A 24,023-nucleotide genomic window follows, 5' to 3' on the forward strand; every position below is an offset into this window, starting at 1 on the left:
GTAGGTTGGCGATTCTACAGTGAGACACACGTCTAAGACTTGCGAGTTCTTTACGTCGCACAGACAATTCATCTGCTCGTGGCAGGTAACTACGCAGCCTTGCCTGGCTAGCAGGTTTGGACGCGCCCCGAGCACACTACGAGAGAGGGACCGTGATCTGGTTGGCTTCAATATTCACTTACAGTTGGAAAATATCGTGAGCCAGGCGGCGTAGCTCTCTGTCGCAGTAGGCACATTGGCGGGTAGTCTGATCAATAAAACGAGGTACGGGACGTGAGGGAGGGAATCGCAGGAAAACAAGCCATTTCCCGAGGGAGTGCTTAGCCTGAATCTCTTTCTCATCACTTGATTGGCGTACGTGCCGCCGATTCAGATTAAAATGGGCACTTCGCGGACGGGATTTGCCTGGTCGGCGCGTTGCAGCGAGTGAAACGGGAAGACAGCGGACCGGCCCCTGTCGAAAGAGCTTTGAACAATTCCAACCGCACCAGGGCACATACAACTTGAGAGTATCGCTGGTGCGTCAATCTTCTTCAGATGCGTGCAGGTGGTTGAGAGTCCTTTCCGTAGCTGTAATCCAGTTTCGAACCTCTATCGCCGACGGGCGAGAGGCACGCCTCGCCTTGGACGGCAGCAACGAGCCATGGTGTTGACAAACCACCGGGAAGGAACGCAGCCGCATAACCTCTGGCTAGATCCGCAAGCCAAGTTTAGCTATAGCTGCTGCTTTTCTTGTCTCCAGTACGTACTACCAACACAGACAGCACACACATTTGTCCGAGGGCGATGCGACAAGGATAGCTGGACTGAGCACACGCCTTCCCGAGGGTCTTTGGCTCGCCGCCCCCCGCAAGCGAATTCACCGGCGAGCCCGGATGCGGCGCGCGATCCTCAGGTGTCACTGTGATCAGGTTCTTCCGGAACATTTTCAAATTCGGAGGTCTGTTGGATACTTTTTAACAAACCTATTGCTCTGGTGCTCCCGCCGAGTCCATTTGTGCTACTAATATGGCGGTACGTCGCTGCCGTGGAACGCACTTCCACGCTATAGCTCCTCCGCCACGTTCGCGCCCCAGTGGCTCCCACTTCTCGAGGCACAAAGCTGAATGCGGAGCGGAAGATCGTGTTTCCTTTTCGAAAGGGGCTGGTCGCGTTAGCAGCCCTTCTCCAAGCGAACTGTCCACTTGATTGTGCTCTAAGATCCGTCACTGCGCACGAAACAAACAGCTGCAAAACGACCGGCAACAGAACTAGTTGTACCTGTGAGTCGACAACACCCGACGCACTGGCCACCATCTCAGAAAAGGAAAATGAGTTCGAGATATACTGCAACAAGAACTAAAGCCCGTTCCGCGGGAACTGCCCGAGGCTCACGCCTGCCGAGTGGGAACAGAGGCGCTTTATGAATGCCAAAGCGACGCTGACGAGAAGTGCCTGGATGTAAAAACTCTTCTCGACGGGAAAACCGACGCACTGCGGTCGCAAGATGGCGAACAGGACAACGCCATGTCCAATGTCTTGGTGATCCTGGAGAGAAATCTTTCTCATATCGACGGCCAATTTGTTGTCGGCTGCATGAACGATGATGCCCGCGAGACAAAGTGCAAAGTGACTGTCAGGGTGGCGGCGCGGAACTCCGCGACAGATAACCAAAAAGTGATGTGTGCGTACGGCAAGGACAGCAACCCGCTGCACCAGCCGATGACACTGAGCCGCTCACAGAACAGCTTCACGCTGGTGTGTGGAGAGCATGGACAAATTTCGCCGAGTGACTATGCCGAGGCTTTCTGCCTGGCAAGCAACACAAAAGCGCGGCCACCTGTGTTGAAAACTACAGCAGTGTTCTTCCTGCGTACGACGAGAGCTGGGGGACTGCTGCCGATGAAAAGTCGTTTACGTGTACGATTCCGCAGGACAAGATCCCGGAAAACGACGCGAAGATGATGCTCCAGTGTCAGAGAAAGGTGGAGGGCAACACGACTAAGAAGGTCAAATCAGATGCACTTGAGTCGAGTGTATGTAGCGTCGATGTGACGATCGAAGGGGCGGGACCGGTCAGTTCCACTGAGTCGTTCCTTGGTGTCTGGGGTGTTGTTCTATTCTTCATTGTCTGCGGGCTCCTGTGGACGTCATCTGATAGAGAAGGAGTGCAAATGTCGTACCACAGGTGTCAGACCTGCGACCGAAAGCAACCCCTGAGCTTGTTCGGCGTCTTCGGGGAAGTCCGCTTCCGAATTTGGCCGCGCCCTCAGGCAGTTCCGCTGGAACACCGTGGAACGTAGAAATGATGTACCGGGCAGTACTAATTTCCGATCGTTTTCTTCAGCCCTGGGCTGGTATGGAAACCGATCGAACTATGATTCAGCGGCTGTCGCGTTGGTAGGACGGGCAGCCGCGGTGCAGCCTCTGGAGGAGCGCCTCAGCCACGGACTGGAGGGGCAGTTGTTGCCCTCCCCTTGGCAGTATTTCGATGTCCCAGGCATACGCCCCGTCACCTTTTTCACGACCGTGGTACTGTGTCGCGTGTAAGCCAGCCCCCGCGGGCTGAGAGACGAACTCACCGTGTATACCCTCCGGTATGTGGCTGACGTCAGCACTTCTTGTAGGTTGGCCTCAGATGGCCAGCGAAGGAAACAGGGCGCCAACGCTGCGAGGCACGATCTACCCTGAATTCGCAGAAGCTGCGCATTTTCCCCTTGTCACCTTGCACACTGGGAAGCACTTTACAACATCTAGCTGTGGATGTCCACCGCTAGATCCGTTGGCCGCGGCTGCACACCTGAGAGCGCTCGGATATCATTCCATCCTACTCCTGACTTCGTGGAATATGCACGACAGTGCCTGTGGCATCGTCAGCTCAGCTTTTCTTCTGCAACATGCGACTCGACACAAGGGAGCCTGAGAAGCGAACCCCTGAAGCGTGACAGAGGTGCCAAAGAGACTCTCGCCAATGCTGCTTCCCTTCCTCGGACGCGGTCACCCTGTGCCTGACTAAGCGCGCGAATCCCGTTCCAATGTGTCGTCTGCTCGACACATTAGCTAGCCATTTAAAACCGCGACGACATGCAGAAACGAGACCACATACAGGCCAGTCATGGTCGCCACCCCCATCGATAAAGAAATCAGCTGAATGGGTTCGTAACCCAAGAAGCAAGAACTCTTTGCGTCATTCATTTGGATCCTGCGCCTCTCGCAGTACCGCGCTCCGCCGCGGCCTCTGCAAGGCGGGCGGTGATCCCCCTCCTGGCTGCGAGCCGACAAACCTCAGACCACGAAACCGGATGACACAGACGTGTACGCGGCGGTTTGACTTCTTACTCAAGTAGGCTTTCAACGGCATAGAGGTGCTTTCAGGGGCATAGAGATTTGCATCACCGGCCCGTGTCTTACATTGTGTCTTGGGTTTCCGCCTTCTTTTCGTGCTCTGATACAGTAGAACCCTGGTGCCCTCCCCCAAGCTGTCGGCTTTCCGATGAGACAGTACAGCTGACTGGCGACAGCAACCATCAGGCTCTCCGGTGAAACGAGCCTTTGCGTGTAGCCACGGCGGCTATCTACGGTGTGTGTTGCACTGACAGGATCCACGGCTCCGCCACAGCTGTGCACCGCAACATACAGCGGAAACCGTCTTCGGCGATTCGAACGATTCTGCTGACTGTGGCGCTGATTGTCGTTGCGGCTGTGTCCTCCCACTACCAGTCGTCCCCTGCGTTTCTGGCTCTCGCGGCACAACAGAAAAGCGGCTGTACGACGGCTGGTGGTAGGACTCGGTGTACATGTGAATCGGACGCGGAACCCGTTGACCTAATCTCAACCTCTATCTCAGAGGATGCAAATGAGTTCGAAATGCAGTGCAACACTGGAATGAAGTTTGAGCCACGCGGGCTGAAAAACTCGTTTGCGTGCCCAGCAGGTACGGGGGAACTTGAAGAATGCAAGTGCGACGAAAAGCCAGACCAACCTCACTGTTTGGATATCGAAACGCTGCTCTACGGGGCTCCCAATTCGCTGCAGCGGACAGACGGTCAAGCTAAAGGGAAAGAAGGACCCTCAAAGGTTCTTAGTATCCAGAGAGCAAATTTTCTGTATCTGGACGAATAATTCGTGATTGGGTGCGGCGCCGACAGTTCGACAGAATGTGGGGTAGCAGTCACTGAGGCGGCGAGAGCTGCGGTGACGAAGGACCAGACGGTGACATGCGCGTAGCTATGTCGTGTGCTTTCCTTGGACTGTGACTGAGCTCCCTCTCGTCAGGAAAACAACGCACTTCGTGATTTGCAGAGTGCACGGTCCGATTTTTATCTATAGGGGCAAGACAACACTACTTGGGAAAGACACAGTCGGTTCCGCAATGGTCCCCATGACTTTTTGATTTTATTCGCCCCCGTTCTCTGCTGGTTCGCCAGCGCGATCTCACACACAACATGGTAGCTGCGTCTGGCTGTACGAGATACGATTCCTCGCAACCGTTCGTCGATCGTAGCGCACTAACAACGAGGCACGACGTGACCCTGTTCTTGAATGTCACGCGGGCGCACTGGGGGATTAATACCATTCATGACAGGCTTCAGAAGGCTGCCGCTTGACGAATTAGACGTTCCAGGCTTCTCAGGTATCCGCCAGGTCGGTGTGGTGCGCTGATACGTGAAAACGGCGGCTGGTAGTCTGTATATTTGGAGATCGTTGCTGGTGCCTCACGTAATTACATGTGTCTGAGGTGGAACCGGGAAAGTATCAAGCTGGGAGATCGACATCTGGAAACGTCGGAGAAGATGAGTACTGGCTTTCCCTCAAAGACGGACCGGACGTGCAGACAGAGCCACACTCTAGTATCTCATCTTGACAGTATGCAGTTTCCAGACATGCCGTGGGCATTCTTTGGCCTACAGAAGAGGGGAGGAGGCTACACGTCTCTGCTGGCTAGATAGTTGGACACTTGATAGGCTGCATACCGCGGAGCATCCTTTTTATAAGGGTTCAAAGCTTTAGGCGTTCCACCGAGCGGCTCAGGCGAACGAGCCGGCTACGGGGGCAGGAGAGCAGTCGAGTGTGTAGATAGGAACTATCTCGGCAGAAAGAAGAGACCTAGCATCCACTACTGCGCGCTTCCTGCGTAGTCTTAATCGATTTTGTATTGAGCGCTGCTCCGTTGACGGTGTCGAGGATACGTTGAGCGGCAAAATGTAACGACCGCAAGCCGGACCGTTTCTTGGCACACGAGTACACGGCTACGCTGACAGCTTCAGCGGAGCCCTTCAGATGAAGAGGGATCTAGAGAAGTGAGTGCAATGCTGTTCCGTTCGCACGCAAGCCTCATTCGACTACTGGCAGCAGCCAGTCCTGGTCCGGCCGACACGTTGAGTTGCGAGGCCTAAAATGGCATTCCTGTCGATTTAAATTGCGCATCCTGCCGAAGACCTCTCTGGTACACGACGCGTCGAGATAGGCTCCGATGAGCCGGTGACAGACGCCCCGAACTCCAGTTGCAGCCCTGGCCGCTTCCTCGCTCGATGCCTGCCGTAAGAGACGAGCACAGCGGGCTGGCGGCACGTGGCCTGTCCGGCCGGTCGGAGTTGTCTTCTAGGGGGGCGGTCTACCAAGGGTGGGAGCGCACCACGCCACTAAGCTGAGAGAGCTACGTCGAGGAAATACCGTCCGACCGTCCAGTCATTGTTCCTACTCTCTGGAGAGAACTGCTACCGCCGACAATACAACACCCCAGGGAGCCTGCCCTAAGCACCGTGAAAAGCGCGGCATTATACAGTGGTCGTAAAACAACTCCAGAGGACGCTGCCATCTGGGGGCGACTGCGTATTCTTGTTCCGCGTCCAGTTTGCCTCTGAATGCACCATGGCTTCCATCTCTACCGTGCAGTGGTCGCGCTGTCAACGTCTTAGAGCGCAGAAGCAGCGGACTCCATTTTCTTGCGCTGGAGGATATATGACCATAGCTCTATTTTTTGTGGGCATCGCGAGGATTCACGAAAATCCGCCTGTTCCCGTCCTCGGGGTTCTTGCCGCCGAGCAGATATCCGACTGTGTCGTGGAGGGCGCTAGAACAAAGTGCACGTGCGAAAAACAACCAACCACTGCACCAGACCTCAAAGCAACAATATCGGAAGAGACAAACGAGTTGGAAATTTACTGCAAGGGCGGCCTAAATTATGCGCCTGAAGGACTGCTGGGTTCAAAGGTCTGTTCGGCGGATGCTGACGACGTCACCACATGCAAGGCAAAAGAGAGCAAGCCTGGCTGTATCAACGTTAACGCACTCTTGGTTGCAGCATCAACCCCCGTCGAATGGCAGCCAAGCACAAGCATCACCGACCAAGATAAATCGAAGGTCCTTAACATCCCAAAAGACAAGATCCCGTATGTCGACGAAGAATTCCACGTCGGATGCAGCGAAAACAACTCCACTACGAAATGCAAAGTAGCTGTGACGATCACAGCAAGAACAACGAAGACGAAGGACCGAACAGTGACATGCGCATATGGCCACGATAGCAACAAAAAGCATCAGATGATCACACTCAGCCCTTCACAAAATACCTTCACACTGGTGTGTGGCGCGAAAGGAGAGATTGTGCAGAAGAGCTACAAAAGCGCGTACTGCGGTGTGAGTGAGAAGGACACGCCTGTCAGGGATTGCCCTGGCAAATACACGGATATTCTCCCTGGTTACGAGGAAAGATGGTGGACTGATGGTAAAGAGAAGTCCTTCACTTTCACGATTCCGGAGGACAAGTTTCCCACGGCCAGAGCGAAGATGATGGTACAGTGTCAGAAGGAGGAGGTCAAAACACGCGAGCCTGCCACACCTCAAGCTGAAGCCACATTTAAACCCAGTGTGTGCAGCGTGGACGTGACAATTGAAAGCGCTGGCTCCGCGAGCTTGGCGCCTCCGTCGTTCATTTTGGGTTTGAGTACTATCATGTTGCTGGCGGGATCTGGACTGATGGTCGTGTCGTCTGACTTTCTACGACAGTGATTGAGCGCCAGTTGGTCGGCGATTCCAAGCAGCTGTGGATTGGGAGAGTGCGAACTCAGCTTTTACACTGAACCTGCTGTACAAATATGTTGCCGAGGAGGTGTACACCCGCAGTGACTCAGACCTCACCAACGACAAATGCACACCATGCTTTTGCTTTGTTATCTGCGACCCTGTTGTTTACCCCACGTGTAACGGCCTAGTTCTGGACATCTGCCACGCAGTGCCCAGCAGGCTATCGAGAATCGGGCGCGGTGCACATGAAACTGCTAACATTGTGCCTAACTTTCACACTTATACCGCGCTTTCGCGAACTGTCGACTGCGAAAATCACAATGCAACACAACTTCCCTTCGTTACCCTGTCGCCGGATGCGCCGGCTCAGAGCAAGCGGGTTTTCGTGTGGGCGCATGAGTGATTGCACATGTGCTGGTTTGTATGTACCAGCATTAACTCTATGCTGATCTGTTGGAAGTGACGGGGGAAAGCGCCAAACCGGTTGACCGACAGTTAAAAGGGTCGATTAAGATGCATTCTTGGTTTCCCTCGAGAACGGAGACCGGCCAAAAAAAGCCTCACTCTGCTATCACACTGTGGCCTTCTGCTGTCTTGAGACATGATGTGGCCATTCTTTGAACTATAGAGGGGGGGAGGCGGTACCACGTTTCTGATGGCTGGACAAGTATACATTCAATAGGTTACATGGTGCGGATCAGGCTGATTACCAGAATTCCGTCAACGATGTACTTTCCATCGAGCGGATCAGGCAGACACGCGGGTTACGGAGGTAGGACAGAAGTGGCACATGTTGATAGGATCTGCCTCAGAAGAGAGAACCGGCTATTCGGCCAACACCGTCCTCGCTCCTGCGTCTTGCGTACCGAGGGCCCGGCACGCGGTTGCCTCGTGCTGCTGTTAACGATACTTTTAGTCTCCAAGTGTACGACCATGTTCCAGGCTGGCCAAGCTCATGGCTATGCCAACAGCGTCGGCGAAGTCTTCCAAACCATGAAGGACCTCGAGAAGCGTGGCCAGTGCATTTCCAATCACATGCGCGTCTCTCACAGCCCCGATTCGAGGACAGCCTTCTGTCCCTCGTCGGGCAGGCACCTTGAATTGGAAAGCTTAAGAAGGCGTGTCACGGCCACTCCTTCCACTCAAATTGCACATCTTGCGGATGATCCTATCTGTAGTACACACCGCGTCGAGGTAAGGCTCAGGTGAGCCGGTGAATGATGTTCTGGCCGCCTGTTGCAGCCTGGAGTGGCTTTCCTTGCTCGATCCGTGCCACAAGACACGAGCACGGGGGGGTGTCGGGCGGCTTGCGCATCCGCTCCTGTGTCGGGGACTGGCCAGGGGTTGTCTTGCAGGGGGGCGGGCTGCCAAGGGTGGGACCGCACGGCGCCAGCAAGTTGAGAACGACACGCTCGGAAGATTCCACAAACCGTTCATTCAGTGTTCCACTTCTCTGCAGCAAACCTTTCGTGCACCCCGAACTGTTTCGCAAGTTCTGTTCATGGGGCGTTTTGCCAATCGCGTTGTCGGGTGGAGTTGGTCAGCTTGCTGGGTGCCGCACCTTTTCATGCGCTTCGAAGCCGTCGCCGTCGGCCGCACAACTCCCGAGGCCTACCATCTGCGTCGTCAAAGGCTCCCTGAATCAGTGTCAGGGAAACGGCCTCCCCAGCGGCAGTCTAGCCTTGACCAGCCAGTTCCTCTCCGAATACACCATGGCTTCCCCTTTTAATGTGCGGTGCTCGCGCCGCCGAACCCTCACTGAAGCGCAAATGCAGCGGAAACCATTTTGTTCCTCTCGACTGTGTTTGACAATAACACTGCTTTTTATTGCGAGCTTTGAGACAATATGCAAGGAGTTCGCTCTTTCAGCACTCGAGGTCCGTGCCGCGGAGCAGACGTCCAAATGTGCCGTGAATGATATTAGAACCAAGTGCACGTGCGAAACAGAAACAACCGACCCCATACCGAGCCTGGAGGCAAAGATCTCGGAAAAGACGAACGAGCTGGAGATCCACTGCATGAGCCTAAAGTATGCGCCTGACGGACTGCAGGAGTCGACGGTTTGTTCGGCGGATGCTGTCGACGTCGCCAAGTGCAAGGCATCAGAAGACGAAGAAAAGTCTGGCTGTATTGACGTTAACACACTCCTGGTCTCGACCTCAGGCTCGGTAGAATGGAAACCAAGCAACATCAGCTCTGTAGATAATCAATCAAAAGTCCTCAGCGTCCCAAAAGAAAAGCTTCCGTATATCGATGGACAATTCATCGTCGGATGCAGCGACAGCAAAGGCAGCACAACGAAATGCAAAGTCGCTGTGACGGTCGCTGCCAGAGCTACGGAGACTAAGGATCAGCAGGTGACCTGTTCCTACGGCAAGGACAGTAACAAGAAGCACCAAACCATCACGCTGAGTCCCTCACAGAACAGCTTCACTCTTGTATGCGGTGAGAAAGGAGAGATTGTGCAGACGAACTACAAAAAAACGTACTGCGATGTGAGTGAGGAGAACGCGGCTGTCAAGGATTGCCATGGCAAATACAAGGACATTCTCCCGGGTTACGAGGAAGGATGGTGGACTGATGGTGAAGAGAAGTCCTTCACTTTCACGATTCCGGAGGACAAGTTTCCCAAGGTCGGAGCGAAGATGATGGTTCAGTGCCAGAAAGTGGTGGAGGAGAAGCCGCAGGAGAAGGAGCTCCAGGTCCCTGCCCCAGCACCACCCCAAGACAGTGTGTGCAGCGTTGACGTGACAATTGAAACCGGTGGCTCCCCGAGCTCGGCGTCTGCGTCATTCGTTTTCAAACTGAGCAACTTTGTATTGTTGGCGGTTTCTGGAGTGCTGTCTATGTCGCCTCATTTCCTGCGGCTGTGACTGAGCTCCCGCAGATCAGTGTGCGACGGCACTCCATGATTTGAGGCGTGTGCGATGAGCTTCTATCCAGAGGCAAGGAAACATTACTTCGAAAGGACATCTTGCTTTCCGTAGTGTCTCAGGGTTCCTCATAACCTTTTGCTATGATGCGTCTCACGTTGCTATTGGTTCGCGTTCGTGACTTCAGACACAACATGGCAGCCGGGGTAGCACATGTGACCGTATGCCTCCAGGCAAGCGAAATCCCAATTGTAGTGTACTATTAATCTAGCGTGACTTGACAACGTCTTTAAATTTCGCATGGAGCACTTCTTCGAATCAATGGCATCCATAGAAAAGTGGAAAGGCAGGCGGAAGCCTGCACCGCAGGACACGCTGGCATCCAACAGCTTCGCACGATCCGCGGACTGAAAAGCAATTCGCGCTCGGTCGTCTCTACACTTGCATAGCGCTGTTGCGACTCAGGTAATCGGATACACGTGCGCTGGACATGAAAGTGGAAAGCTCCAAGTCGGGACACCGACAGCTGGAAGCGAGCTGAATGGCGGGATTTGTTTCTCTCGAAGACGGATTGGACATGCTAGACAGAACCCCACACAAGTTGCTCAGTGTCCCAATCTGCTGCTATCCGACAAGACATGCCTTCATGGCTTATCGAAGGAGGGGGGCGGGTGTCCACATCTCTGCTGATCACACGCTGGGCACTCGATGGGAAGCGTGCCACAGACCATGCAAGCAGTTCGCCATGTTTCTATGCTCAAAGAAAATGCTTTCTCACGAGCGTTTCAGGCGAACGAGCAGGCTGCGGGGGAGATCAGTAGGTTGATGAGTACTTGCTCCCCGGTAGATTCTAGAGACACCTACCCGCCCATACCGCCCACCCATCCACTGACTACATTTCGACTCATAAAATGTTGTCGTATCAACATTCGGGTATTCAAAGCTCGAATTTCATATAATAGAGCTAGGTTAATGAGAGAGGACGAGCTCCAGGGTATCGCTAAGCGAGGCAAGTGCCTCGCTTAGTTGACAAGGGTACGTTGTAGACGAGCACCCTACGACTGAGCCGTACGTTAACACCATTGACGAAACCTATCAAGCCTGGACGAACCTCGACAAGTGTGGTCGATGCAGTTCCGATCACACGCACGTCTCTCGTCGCCGCCATTCGTCGACAGCTGCTGACCCCGGTTGGGCACGCACATGGAGTTGGGCGGTGAATTACGGCACCTGCATCCATCTAAACTGCGCACTCTGTTGATCATCCTATCTCCAGTACATCTAGGGTCGAGATAAGGCTCATATGAGCTGTTTACCGACACCCTGAATGCCCGTTGCTTCCTGGAGTGGCTCCCCTGTCGTGATCGTTCCACACGAGTCGAGCATGGAAAGCTGTGGGGTTTGCCCTTTTACTCTAGTGTCGGGCTGGACCGGAGGTTGTCTTGCCGGGTGGCGGGAAACCCCGAACGGGAGTGCAGCGTGCCACAAAGTTATTCGCCGTACGTCGACAGCATTCCGGCAAACGGTCGATTCTAGTTCCCTCTTCTGCAGGAAACCTTTCAAGCACATGAAACTGTTTCACAAGTTCGGTTCGCGGCACGACGTACTAACCACGTCGTTGTGTGGCGTCGCTCGGCGTACGGGGTGTCACAGCTTTACATGCGCATTGACGTTGTTGCACGCTGTAAGACAGCTCCCTAGAGAGCCTCTCATCCGCATCGTGAGACACTCAGCATTACTTGTCGGTGGTAAAAACTCTGTAGAACACTGCCAACTGGGCGAAAACTCACTTTTGATGGGCCGATTTTCTCCGGATGTGCCATGGCTTCCATTTGGAACATGCAGTGCGCGCGCCGCCGCCGAATCCATATTGAAGCGCAAGTGCAGCGGACACCGTTTTCTTCCTGTCTATTATATTGGACGGCATTACTGTTTTTCGTGAGCGCTGCAGCATTACCTAAGGGTACCCCTCTTTCCGTCCTCGAGGCCCGTGCCACAGAATCCAACTGTGCTCCCCCAGCGCAAAGCGTGAGGACCAAATGCGCGTGCGATGCAAACGCCGCCGCACTAGATCTCGAGGCAACGATTTCGGAAGGGACGAACGAGCTGGAAATCCACTGCAAAGCCAACCTAAGCTATTCACCCGAAGGACTAGAGGGTTCGAAGGTCTGTTCAGCAAACTTTGCCGACCTCGCCCAGTGCAAGTTAAAGAGTGACAAGTCTGGCTGTATTGACGTCAACACACTCCTGCTCTCAACCTCGCCCCCGGTAAATTGGCAACCGAGTACGAACGTCCCCGGAGGCGATCAGCCAAAAGTCCTCAGCGTCCCAAAAGAAAAGCTTCCGTATATCGATGGACAATTCATCGTCGGATGCAGCGACAGCAAAGGCAGCACAACGAAATGCAAGGTAGCTGTGACGGTCGCTGCCAGAGCTACGGAGACTAAGGATCAGCAGGTGACCTGTTCCTACGGCAAGGACAGTAACAAGAAGCACCAAACCATCACGCTGAGTCCCTCACAGAACAGCTTCACTCTTGTATGCGGTGAGAAAGGAGAGATTGTGCAGACGAACTACAAAAAAACGTACTGCGATGTGAGTGAGGAGAACGCGGCAGTCAAGGATTGCCATGGCAAATACAAGGACATTCTCCCGGGTTACGAAGAAGCTTGGTGGACTGATGGAGAAGAGAAGTCCTTCACTTTCACGATTCCGGAGGACAAGTTTCCCATGGCCGGAGCGAAGATGATGGTTCAGTGCCAGAAAGCGGAGGAGAAGCAGGTGAAAGATCCCACCGCTCCTGCACCTCAACCCAGCGTGTGCAGCGTGGACGTGATCATCGAAAGCGCTGGCGTTCCGAGCTCGGCGTCTGTTCCATTTGTTTCCGGTCTGTGTAACATGATAGTGCTGGCATGTTCTGAGCTGATATGGCGGTCGTCTCATTTGATCGGTTTGTAATTGACACCCAGCGGCGCGGCTGCTTGCGACTGTTGCCATTTCACTGGTGTGTATGGATATTGTGTTGATGAGGATAGACGGGAATCCCCGAAACCCTAATCCCAAAGGAAGCACGGTTACAGCACCTCTCCTCCGCATAGAGCGTCGGCACATATTCTCCGGGACCTCGCGAGGAGGCAGAGCGGCTGTGCGGTCGGAGAACCCCCGCAGCGTGTGGCTTCCACAAGCGTGCCGTGGCTAGCAGTGTGAGCTGGAATGTCCAGCGAACGTCCGGGGGTTCACAGTACACAGCAGCAGGCACCTACTCAACTCACGTACGCTACCGCGCCACAGGCACGGTCTGTTTTGCGGCACGGAGGTGATAGTGAGTTTTCACCGCTAGGCCACCCGCAGTGAGGCTGTAAGACGGTGCGCAGCTGGACGGCGCACCGGCTGCCAGGAGTCACAAGCATAGATGCGTGGCCTTGCATGCGCCGGGGCATTACCAGCGTCGGCACGATGCGACTTCACTGCTGACTAACCCTTAGACTTGGTTCGCCACGGTACAGTAGCATTGCCACAATCAGTACTGAAGAGCGCGAGGGCTCTCCTGCTACAGAACGGTAGAGTGCAACGACCCGAACGGTAACTGTGTAAACGAGCTCCGCTTCCTCAAATATGGATACCACACACGTGCAGGCACCGCGCCAACGAGAAGCCAGTGGTGCCCGCTCTGAGGCGGACGTCGGCTTTGTCAGTTATATTCCTTTAAACACGTGACCAAATACTGTGCTAGCCAACTTGAAGGACTAGAGCATGTGATCCATGGTTGATCTGTCGGCTGTCTGCGTGACTCACCCATCAGAATGGTGCACCACTTTTGGGACGGACCCAAGGTTCGACTGAAAAACCGACCTCAACGCGACTTCATTCCTGCTCTCGAAATGACCCAGCCGCCGCAGCAGCGTTACCGTCCTAGATGCAGACTTAGTGTATCCGGAGCGAACTTCTTGCCTGGTTGATTTGCTGCGGCTCAACAGCAACTCTACCCCATCTTTCGACCTATCGTGGCATTCGTGCTTGGCAGGTGCAAGGATGCTGTAGCATCTCAACGCTAGCAGCAGATCTGACCCTCTTCTAAAAACTGTGTAGAGGGGTGTTCCTTCCGCCTCTCGATGCTTGACACTTTATTCAACATTGCAGCTGTAGAGCGAGATGAAGTGACGGCCTCCTCGCTGGCTAACGGGTCTCCCGCCCCCCGCCCCCCCTCCCCATGAGTACATGTAGTATCCCTGCACTGCCACGGCGAGCCTCGCGGAAAAGCAGTCCAGAGCATGTGTCCATACTGCCTTCTTGTGCACAGCTGCAGTCGCTCATTCGTGCCTTCTGGTCTGAGGTGGTGGAACCGAGGTCATTAAGTGATATTTTTTGGCACGCAGATTTGTCTGGAGCACCGGGGTATTCCCAAAAGCACTCGCGCATAGATATTGCGAGCCTCCAAGCCCTGCACCTTCACGACGTGATAGCATCTATTATTCTTCTTTACAGCAGTCTCGGATTACCGCTGTGTTGCTAGCGCTCCACAGCAACGGTGGCCGCCGCACAATTTTAACAATGGAGATTCAAACTCCCAACTCCGCCCGAGCTCCGCAGCGAGGCACGCAGCGGAAGTCTCTTCTTGCGTCACGCACAAGACTAACGCCACCGCTGCTACTTGCAACTGTGACTCTTCTGTTGTACCGTCCACTGCTTTCCGGAGTGGGTTCCTTGGCTGATGAAACCGTAAAACTATCATGCGAGACGTCTGCGAAACGGACAAAGTGCACCTGCGTGAACGGGGGTGCAACCACAGAAACGAAGGCCGTATCTCTTTCTCAGACTGAAAACGAATTCGAGATGTACTGCACGCATAACCTTACATGCGCACCACTCGGGCTAAAGGATTCAGTGGTGTGCCTAGCAACCGTGGAAAGTCTTAACCAGTGCGAGAACGACACCGAGGACAAGAAAAACTGCATGGATGTCAAACAGCTACTGGAGGGGGCGCCCGATTCGGTAAAGTGGACGAATGGCAATGCCATTCCATCCCAAGATACGTCAAAAGTCTTAGGTGTGCCACAAGAAAACTTCCCTTATGTCGACGGTATCTTCTCGGTCGGGTGCATAGAAAGCAACGACACGGAAAAATGTCGGGTGAATGTGGTTGTCAAAGCGAGAGCAACGACGACTCAGGATCGAAAAGTGATATGTGCGTACGGCACGGACAGCAACCAGGAACATCAGACAATGACGCTCAGCCCGTCGGAGAACAGCTTCACGCTTGTGTGTGGTGAGAAAGGCGAGATTGTGCAGAAGAACTACAAGGAAACCTACTGCCCCGTGACAGAAGGGAAAGAGGCTGTGACAGAATGCGCTAAAGGCTACAAGCCAATACTCCCTGCTTATGAGCATAACTGGTGGACTGGCGACGAGAAACAATCCTTCACGCTGACAATTCCGAAGGATGCGTTTCCGGAGAACGACGCAAAAATGACGGTCCAGTGCCAGAAGAGGGTAGAGGCCGGCGAAACGGCGAAAGCCGCGCCAGCCGCACCCAGTCCGACTGTCTGCAGCGTCGATGTAACGATTCAGGGAATTGGATCAAGCAGTGCGTTCTCTCCGCCTGTGCATGTCGCAGGTCTGTTCGGGCTGGGAGTGTCTGGGGTTGTGGCAATTTTGTCATCGCTTGTTGAATAGGACACCTACGCAACTCGGCGTTGGGAGGGGGAAGCGGGAGAGTGGTGCGACGTCGCATCGGCAACCCAGATAGCCGACCGTCACTGACACCGGGCTCTAGAGGCAGTGTCTTCAGTCGTTTGCTTCCTCGGATAAAGCTCAAGCTGGCGACACCAGGACCACTCAAAGTCACTCTCGTGCTATTAGCCGCTTCTACTACGGCCTTTGTCCGATGCTGACTGACTAGACGGGAGAAACAGAGTGCAGTGCCACCCCGCATGGGCTTCCTCTATGTGGTGCAGACTTTTCTACTGGTTCTGCAAGCCACACGCTATCGCTCCTACCAGCTAGTGTGCTGCATCGTGTGATCACAAATTCGAGTTGAAGCGGAGTTCAGTGGGCGGGTTCCCGAGACCCGTGTACTGCGTGACCGCAGACCACTTCCCACTCAGTATGCATCCACCCGTGTCTGTCGCGAAGCATGGTGGAAGCTTGCGTCGCACTGCGCATAGACCCCTTTTCGCGGGACAAGGACTGCAGACTTCTGCGGAAGCTGTAGGAGGCCACCTAGTGCTAACTTACAGCTGTGACAGAAAAGCCTCCTCCAGTTTTTTCCAAGAGAGGTCCGCCGGCACTTTTCGGTACAGAAGGAGTCAGGACATGGTGGAGAGGCAGACCCTTAGTGCTGTCGACAGTTGAACGTAGGAGAGCTGCATCCCGTTCCCTGCGCTACCGTGCGTCGGCACAGCACCGTGGAGCCCCAGGATGGCGAGGTTTTGCACACCTGTTAAGTCATGCATTCCGCCAACAGTTTGCATTCTCCGGTGCCTGCTGGCGGAACACATGTCGCTCCGAATTCTTCAACACTTCCACTGTGCGTCTTGCCTCCAGGAATTACCGAAAGTGCAGCTCGAACTCCAGGGAGCTGCAATGAGGGCCGCACAACCCGTAAGGCCTGCATTGCGTCACACTAGAAGTCCGTACAGCCTCCGCAAACGATATTCAGGCTTCAACAGAAGCTCGATGCGGTTTCAAGATATCTACAGAACCATTCACCAGCTTACAGGCACCCGCTGAAAATCTATGCGAATATTAACTGAATGCGGGTCTCCGTCCCGCGACCGCTCTGCCGCTGGCAGACGCAGCCCAGTTCCCTCGCTTCTTGACGGATGTCATTTGGTGCAGAAAGCTAACACGAAGTGAGAAAGCCGAAACACACCTTCACCGCGGCGGCAGAGGAAACCGGCAGTCGCAGGTGTCCGTCCTAAGACAGGCTGGATGAAAACAGGTGGAACAGCATCTGCAGCGTCCATCTCGATTCTTCCGCGTCGCTCGCCTCACCGTGGAGGGCGCGCGCAGTCTTGCGAGGCGGGCGGTGACCCCCCCCTCCCCTGGACACGGGAGCGGGTAACCGGAAACACGAATCCTGGTGGTCGACCTCGAGAAGCATTTTCACCTTCAGAGTCCCACTCGTCTGACATCCTCAGCGTCCACCGCTTCGCTCTTGGAACGAAAGCGTTTTTGGTGGCTAACACGCTTTCCATGTTTTGTCGTCGTTCCTCTGTCTTGGGACCCAACACTCAGCCCTTCGGCGGTGCATTGCGCGGTTCCCCCTGCGCGCCGCATAGATTGCAGTTTTTGCAGCCTCGACAGGTGACTGCTCTTTCCATTCTTGCTGTGGCACCCAGCAACTCCTGCCCTTGGATAACTCGAAGACACTATTTATCACCATGGCGTCCCTCCCCGATGGAACCTGTTGCACTGCAGCACTGCAGCCGAGACCACAGGGGACACCTACCTTTCGGGTCGGTCTGTTCGTTGGTGTCCTCATTGCGACAGCTGGTGTGCTGTCTCATTCTCCGCTCTTTCCTGAATTTCTCGCGCTTGCCGCGCAACAAACGAACAAATGCACTACCAGCGGTGTGAGGACTAAGTGTTCTTGCGAAATAGAGCAGACAGGTGATGCGAATCCTCTAGGCGCCACTCTCTCGGAGGACACCAATGAATTCGAGATTTACTGTAAGCCAAACTTCCAATATGCTCCAGCTCAACTGACTGGCTCAATAGCCTGCCCAGCAGGTACGCAGAAACTAACCGACTGCAAGGGTGACGTGAAACCTCCCCTCTGCCTTGACGTCAAAACGCTTCTGTACGATGAAACCAAGGCACTGCAGTGGACGGAAGGCAAAGAAGGTGAACCGTCGAAAAATACAAAAGTCCTGAGCATCCCGAAAGACAATTTTCCGTTCGTCGACGGTCAATTCCTCGTCGGATGCAGCGACGACAGCAGCACAACGAAATGCAAAGTAGCTGTGACGGTCGCTGCCAGAGCTACGGAGACGAAGGATCAGCAGGTGACCTGTTCCTACGGCAAGGACAGTAACAAGAAGCACCAAACCATCACGCTGAGTCCCTCACAGAACAGCTTCACTCTTGTATGCGGTGAGAAAGGAGAGATTGTGCAGACGAACTACAAAAAAACGTACTGCGATGTGAGTGAGGAGAACGCGGCTGTCAAGGATTGCCATGGCAAATACAGGGACATTCTCCCGGGTTACGAGGAAGGATGGTGGACTGATGGAGAAGAGAAGTCCTTCACTTTCACAATTCCGGAGGACAAGTTTCCCAAGGTCGGAGCGAAGATGATGGTTCAGTGCCAGAAAGTGGTGGAGGAGAAGCCGCAGGAGAAGGAGCTCCAGGTCCCTGCCCCTGCTCCACCCCAAGACAGTGTGTGCAGCGTTGACGTGACAATTGAAACCGGTGGCTCCCCGAGCTCGGCGTCTGCGTCATTCGTTTTCAAACTGATCAACTTTGTATTGCTGGCGTTTTCTGGGGTGCTGTCTATGTCGCCTCATTTCCGCGGACTATAAGGGAGGTCCCGCTGGTCGGCGAAGCCGTGCAGGTCTTGATTTGTAAGGCATGCCCTTAGCTTCCTCGCTACAAGAGCTATGCCGCACTTTTCGGAGGTGCGACATCGTTTCTGAAGTGATCCCGAGTCTCACATGACCTTTTCGCATTCCTCACGCTTTCTACGAGTTCATTCGCCTACCTCTACTGTCGTAGGCTCGGTCCCATCCGTCTCTGTTCTAAGCACTCCTTCAACCACAGCGCATGATGAATAGAGCACGCGTTTCCACTGTGCGCATTCCAACTTGAACACGCGTGGGTGTCGAACGCTAGTTGAGGGGCTGAGGAAGAACTCTCGAATGTCTGCACGCGCAACGCCACAGGGCACTCTTGTTCCGCAGCTTGCGCCCATTGCGCTCACTGCAAAGCGAAGGACAGCCGGTCGTCTGTATTCATGCATATGTCTGCCGGCGCTTCATGAGACCTGATGCACATGTGAGGCGACTCTGGGGAGCGCCACACCGCAACCTGAGGCATCAACTGCTGACAAGATGGTGGGCGTTGTCTACTGAGTACACGCGTTCGGGACTGCCTTGTCAGAGTCTGACCGTGGTAGCTCATTGTGGAAGTCTGGTTGTTTGTGACATACATCCAGCGCTTCAAATTGGATCTGAAACGGAGCATCGTAGCGGTGCTTGCTAGATATATTACACTGAACTGGCTGCGCGCACCTGACGGGGCGCTTTCCTGAGTGGTTCAAACGAAAAAGAAGCTACATGCCTGAAACCAGGACCAGAATGTAGATAAGAGCTTACTCGATACAGACACGAGACATTTCACATGCCAGTGCCGCGCGCATTTTTGCCAGTCGAGGTCGTAACCCGCGTTTTCTGCTTTTTCCGGTCGGTTAGACGCGGAGTGTACAGACCACGTTCCGGACTGTTCCTCGGCACCCGAGGCGCTAAGGACACCGACGATTTGTCTCGAAGGTCATAGTGGAACTGGGCAAGTCAGCCTAACGCAGTTCCGTTTACACGCGAGCCTCTTCGACATCCCCCCGTTTCGAAGCTACCCTGCGGCCGCCGAGCCCGGAGGCATGCAAGCCGCGAAGACAAACGAGGCACCGCCAAGCAAACACTCAGACTAGCTCAGGTCTTGACACTCTCCGAGAAAGCTAATTTTCTCCTTCCTGGGCTTATGATTTTGCGTTTACTGTACGAGTTCCACTTCGAACCGCCTGCGTGTCCGGACATGTCCTGCGTCGTCTGCTGAGAGAGCGTAAGCGACCTTGTACTGTCTCTGCTACGAAAGACGTGAGTCACACAAAAATCGACGCAAATGCCATTCTGGCCACTCTGCGCTCCACACGCGACCGTACAAATCGATTTTCACAGCATGGTGCCTCTCTACGACGAGACGCATTACTCTGGCTCCCGAGGAGCTCGGGGCGACGGTGTGCAACAGAAGTCGAAGCTTGCGTCTCGTTCACGAGTTAAAGTACTAGTTCTCTTCGCGAGCGCCGTACTGATGTTCCACTATGCCCTTTATGCGGCAACGCGGGTACTTGGCGAGGAGCCAAAAAAGCGTTGTAAGACGGAGGGAAAGAGGACGAAGTGTTCGTGTGAAGATGCCAGTGACTCGCTACAAGCCACAGTCTCCGAGAAGGCAAATGAGTTCGAAATGCATTGCACATACCCTCAAAAATGCGCGCCAAAGGAACTGGTAAACTCGTCAGTTTGCCCAGGAAAGAATGAGAGCCTTGACAAGTGCCTGACCACGGTGACTCTGCTGACTGTGTGAACGTCAATACGTTCCTCTACGGAAATCCCACGATAAGTTGGATGGAAGAAAACAAAGTCAGACAAGAAGACCGGTCAAAGGTTCTCATCATTCCCCCTGAAAATCTCCCATTCGTTGACGGAGAGTTTGCTGTGGGATGTGTAAACAACAGCCAGGCGAGTTGCAAGGTGAGGGTCACGGTAGCGGCGCGAGCAACTGTGACGAAGGACCAACAGGTCTCATGCGCTTATGGCAAAGACAGTAACAACCAACACCAAATCATCAAGTTGAGTCCCTCACAGAACAGATTTACTCTGGCGTGCGGCGACAAAGGCACGATTGTCCAGACGAACTACAAAATTGCGTACTGCCCGGTGACAGAGGGCCAAGATGCTGCGCCAGAGTGCTCTGAAGAGTACAAAACGATTCTTCCAGGTTATGAGGAGGGATGGTGGACTGGCGACAACGGCAACTCTGCGACGCTAACGATTCCCAAGGACAAGTTTCCTAACAACGAGGCAAGGTTCATGATTCAGTGTCAGACGACAGAGGGCACCGAGGCGAAGAATGCACTACGGGATAAACTACAGGACAGTGTCTGCAGCGTCGACGTCACGATCGAAAGCGCAGGCCAGCCAAGAGCGGTGCCTCCGTCTGTGTACCTTGCCGCGTCTACTGCAGTATTTCTGTTTGGTTCTGTGCTGTCCCTGTCGTACGATTCGTTCCTCTGAATGGAGAGTTTCTTCCTTCGGAGCGTATGGATCGCTTGTCGTTCTGTAGAATACCGGTGATGGCAGTTCGTTGGCAGGTAAAGCGAGCAGCTGAGCTGCATCGTGTGACCGCTTCACCACCCCACTAGAACACCGGAACGTTCGGAGCGGCCTGAGGTTTTTTTCGAAGGCTCTTCTTATCAACAAGCGCACCTAAACCTGTGCTGAGTTGTTTTAAAAGGCCTGTTTGCCGAACAGCTGCTGTGAGGGACTTGCGCAGCGTGCGTTGGTTGGCTTCGTGTCGCTCACGTTAGACATGGGAGTGAGATACCGCTAGCATACCAACAGGCAACGCGCGTATGTCAGCTTATCGTTATGAATACGAGAAGTACTGATGACACCACGATCCGCCAGAGCACAGGAGGCCTGGATGCACTGCCTGACTCGCTGTGAGCGCACTCAAGGGGCGGGCTGGAGGACATCGGTCTCCGAAGGGGGACACTCTATTTTACCCTGCTCTTACCTTTCGAGTTTGTTCTGGTTCATGCACTTTCGGCGCTTCGGCTGCTGCGCTGAGCGCCGTCGGGGTATGAGGCTGTCGTCGGCAGTGAGTCAGAAGCAGGGCCTCTTGTCTCAAGGGTTGCTTTTCCAGCAGTGGTGCTAGCCACGCGGAATCCACTAGCCGAAGAAGAAGTGCCTCAGAAGACATCCATTGTTATGCCCTGTGGCACCAGAGCCCACAGAACCATTGCTTTCGAAGACCTCTGTAGCGAATTCTCTTTAGGGTTGCAGTAGCAGTTCTGGAGAGCCGCTGCTGCCTCCCGCCGTAGAGAAGAGCAACATCGGCAGACATGCTACCACGCTCAAAGTTTTGGGATCGCTCTCCTAGCGCATCGTCATTGCGCCTGCTAGACGCTTGCTGATGTATGTACTCCGCGTGGCCACGTTGTGGGCCATATGCCTGATGGTGGTTTCTCTTGTTGTACAGGCGTACATATTGACGAGAGCAGAAGAGTTTCCTAATGCTTTCTTTGGATAAGCAGGAGGAAAGGCTCTACGGAAACACCGTGCGTTCGTCGCCAGCCTTTCCCTCATTTCCAGCGCTTTCGGCCCCATCAAGCCGGCGGGGCACGAACTACTGCACTGACAAATGTTTGCTTTGAAGCAGCGACACGGCAATGCAAAATCACTGCGAGCGCTCGGTGAAGCAAATCCCGTCCCTCTCTACCGCTAAAGTGAATTACTGGGATATCCCCGTGCATACATGCATGCTGCGCATTGGTGCTGTCGATGATCCTATTTCGGGGGCACAACGCGTCGAGACAAGTCTCTGATGAGCTGTTTGACGCCCCGGACTCTCGTGGCATCTCTGAGAGGCTTTCCTCGCTCGGCCCCTGCCACAAGACACGAGCACGGAGGGCTGCCTGGGTTTGCCATCCTCTCTTGGTGTCGGGCGGACCGCGGGTTGTCTTGCACGGAGTACGCGACCCACTCTGGGAGCGCAAACGGCGTGTACGCTGAGCGTGATACGTTGAGAGCTTTACGTTAAAGAGTCACCTGCATCGTGGAGAGATCAGCATTCTCTGGCGGGCTGTAAAACGCCCTAGAAGACTCTGGCATCTGGAAGAAAGCACGTGCTTGTTCCTCGTTCCGGTTCCTCTCTGAATGCAACATGGCTTCGATTTGTAACCTGCGGTGCTCAAGCCGCCGACTCCTCATTGGAGCGGAGGCGCAGCGGACTCTATTTTCTTCTTCTCGATTATGCCTGACGATTGTCTTGCTTTTCTCGAGCGTTGCAATGCTATCAAAGGATCTGCCTCTCGCAGTGCTGGAGGCCCTTGCCACCGAGGAGAAATCCAATTGTACCCCTCCCGTGGAGGGAGTTAGGACGAAGTGCACGTGTGAGAGCAGCGCCAAAGCACCAGACCTCCAGGCAACGATATCGGAAGAGACAAACGAGTTGGAAATTCACTGCAAGGGTGGCCTAAATTATGCGCCTGATGGACTGGTGAGCTCAAATGTCTGTTCGGCGGATGCTGACGCCGTCTGCGCATGCCAGGTAACAGGACACAAGTCTGTCTGCATTGACGTTAACAGCCTTCTCCTCGCAACCTCGACCCCGGCAAAATGGGAACCAGTCACAGAGGGCAGGACAAATGATAAGCCAAAAGCACTTATCATCCCGAAAGACAAGCTGCCGCATGTCGACGGCGAATTCCTCGTCGGATGCAGCGACAGCGGCAGCACAACGAAATGCAAAGTAGCTGTGACGGTCGCTGCCAGAGCTACGGAGACGAAGGATCAGCAGGTGACCTGTTCCTACGGCAAGGACAGTAACAAGAAGCACCAAACCATCACGCTGAGTCCCTCACAGAACAGCTTCACTCTTGTATGCGGTGAGAAAGGAGAGATTGTGCAGACGAACTACAAAAAAACGTACTGCGATGTGAGTGAGGAGAACGCGGCTGTCAAGGACTGCCATGGCAAATACAGGGACATTCTCCCGGGTTACGAGGAAGGATGGTGGACTGATGGTGAAGAGAAGTCCTTCACTTTCACGATTCCGGAGGACAAGTTTCCCACGGCCAGAGCGAAGATGATGGTTCAGTGCCAGATAGCGGAGGAGAAGCACGTGAAAGCTCTCGCCCCTGCTGCACCTGAACCCAGTGTGTGCAGCGTGGACGTGAGCATCGAAGGTGATGGCTCTGCGAGTGCGGCATCTATGCCGGTCGTTTCCGGTTTGCTCAACAGGCTAGTTTTGGCAAGTTCTGGGGTGATGGCTTCGTCGATTCATTCCTTCTTACAGTAAAGGAGGTCCATCTGGTCCGAGGAGCCCTCTACCGTACGTGACATCTGGATGGGCAGTGTGGTGTTCACGATCTCTGGAAATCAAAGGCATCAAGACAGTCATTGACAGCACTGTTGTAGCCAGCCTCCTCTGCGTGCAGGGAGGAAACAACTTGTCCGATTTCACGCGGTGAGCCGGAGTGCCACGGCGGTCCGGGAACCAGACGTCGTCTGGCTTCCACAGGTGTGCCTTGGCCAGCATTGTGAATGGGCTGTGTATACGGTGTTCGGAGACTCGCAGCACATACCAGTCGACACGTACTCAGGACAGTATTCGTCCCCGTGCTACGACACGGCGTATTTTGCTGCA

At 54.3% G+C, this 24,023-nt stretch overlaps 8 protein-coding genes across 8 annotated transcripts; all 8 read left to right on the top strand.

Moving 5' to 3' along the window:
* Positions 1-1,506: 1,506 nt before the first annotated feature.
* BESB_049940 (SAG-related sequence) lies at positions 1,507-4,101 on the top strand (the record flags this gene model as incomplete). Its single annotated transcript, XM_029363445.1, has 4 exons — positions 1,507-1,737; positions 1,914-2,054; positions 2,327-2,379; positions 3,579-4,101. The coding sequence occupies 4 exons, from the start codon at positions 1,507-1,509 to the stop codon at positions 4,099-4,101; spliced, it is 948 nt and encodes a 315-aa protein (XP_029220811.1).
* Positions 4,102-5,940: 1,839 nt separating this feature from the next.
* On the top strand, positions 5,941-6,990 carry BESB_049950 (SAG-related sequence; the record flags this gene model as incomplete). The annotated part of the gene is made up of 1 exon (XM_029363446.1): positions 5,941-6,990. The coding sequence occupies one exon, from the start codon at positions 5,941-5,943 to the stop codon at positions 6,988-6,990; it is 1,050 nt and encodes a 349-aa protein (XP_029220812.1).
* A 1,784-nt stretch (positions 6,991-8,774) lies between these two features.
* BESB_049960 (SAG-related sequence) lies at positions 8,775-9,878 on the top strand (the record flags this gene model as incomplete). Its single annotated transcript, XM_029363447.1, has 1 exon — positions 8,775-9,878. The coding sequence occupies one exon, from the start codon at positions 8,775-8,777 to the stop codon at positions 9,876-9,878; it is 1,104 nt and encodes a 367-aa protein (XP_029220813.1).
* A 1,821-nt stretch (positions 9,879-11,699) lies between these two features.
* Positions 11,700-12,836, top strand: BESB_049970 (SAG-related sequence; the record flags this gene model as incomplete). The annotated part of the gene is made up of 1 exon (XM_029363448.1): positions 11,700-12,836. One exon carries the CDS (start codon positions 11,700-11,702, stop codon positions 12,834-12,836), a length of 1,137 nt encoding a protein of 378 aa, XP_029220814.1.
* Positions 12,837-14,429: 1,593 nt separating this feature from the next.
* BESB_049980 (SAG-related sequence) lies at positions 14,430-15,551 on the top strand (the record flags this gene model as incomplete). The annotated part of the gene is made up of 1 exon (XM_029363449.1): positions 14,430-15,551. The coding sequence occupies one exon, from the start codon at positions 14,430-14,432 to the stop codon at positions 15,549-15,551; it is 1,122 nt and encodes a 373-aa protein (XP_029220815.1).
* A 1,709-nt stretch (positions 15,552-17,260) lies between these two features.
* Positions 17,261-18,400, top strand: BESB_049990 (SAG-related sequence; the record flags this gene model as incomplete). Its single annotated transcript, XM_029363450.1, has 1 exon — positions 17,261-18,400. One exon carries the CDS (start codon positions 17,261-17,263, stop codon positions 18,398-18,400), a length of 1,140 nt encoding a protein of 379 aa, XP_029220816.1.
* Positions 18,401-20,218: 1,818 nt separating this feature from the next.
* Positions 20,219-20,887, top strand: BESB_050000 (SAG-related sequence; the record flags this gene model as incomplete). Its single annotated transcript, XM_029363451.1, has 1 exon — positions 20,219-20,887. The coding sequence occupies one exon, from the start codon at positions 20,219-20,221 to the stop codon at positions 20,885-20,887; it is 669 nt and encodes a 222-aa protein (XP_029220817.1).
* Positions 20,888-22,538: 1,651 nt separating this feature from the next.
* BESB_050010 (SAG-related sequence) lies at positions 22,539-23,675 on the top strand (the record flags this gene model as incomplete). The annotated part of the gene is made up of 1 exon (XM_029363452.1): positions 22,539-23,675. The coding sequence occupies one exon, from the start codon at positions 22,539-22,541 to the stop codon at positions 23,673-23,675; it is 1,137 nt and encodes a 378-aa protein (XP_029220818.1).
* Positions 23,676-24,023: the final 348 nt, after the last annotated feature.

Source organism: Besnoitia besnoiti, chromosome III, assembly GCF_002563875.1.
Source record: "Besnoitia besnoiti strain Bb-Ger1 chromosome III, whole genome shotgun sequence".
NCBI classification, from domain to species: domain Eukaryota; phylum Apicomplexa; class Conoidasida; order Eucoccidiorida; family Sarcocystidae; genus Besnoitia; species Besnoitia besnoiti.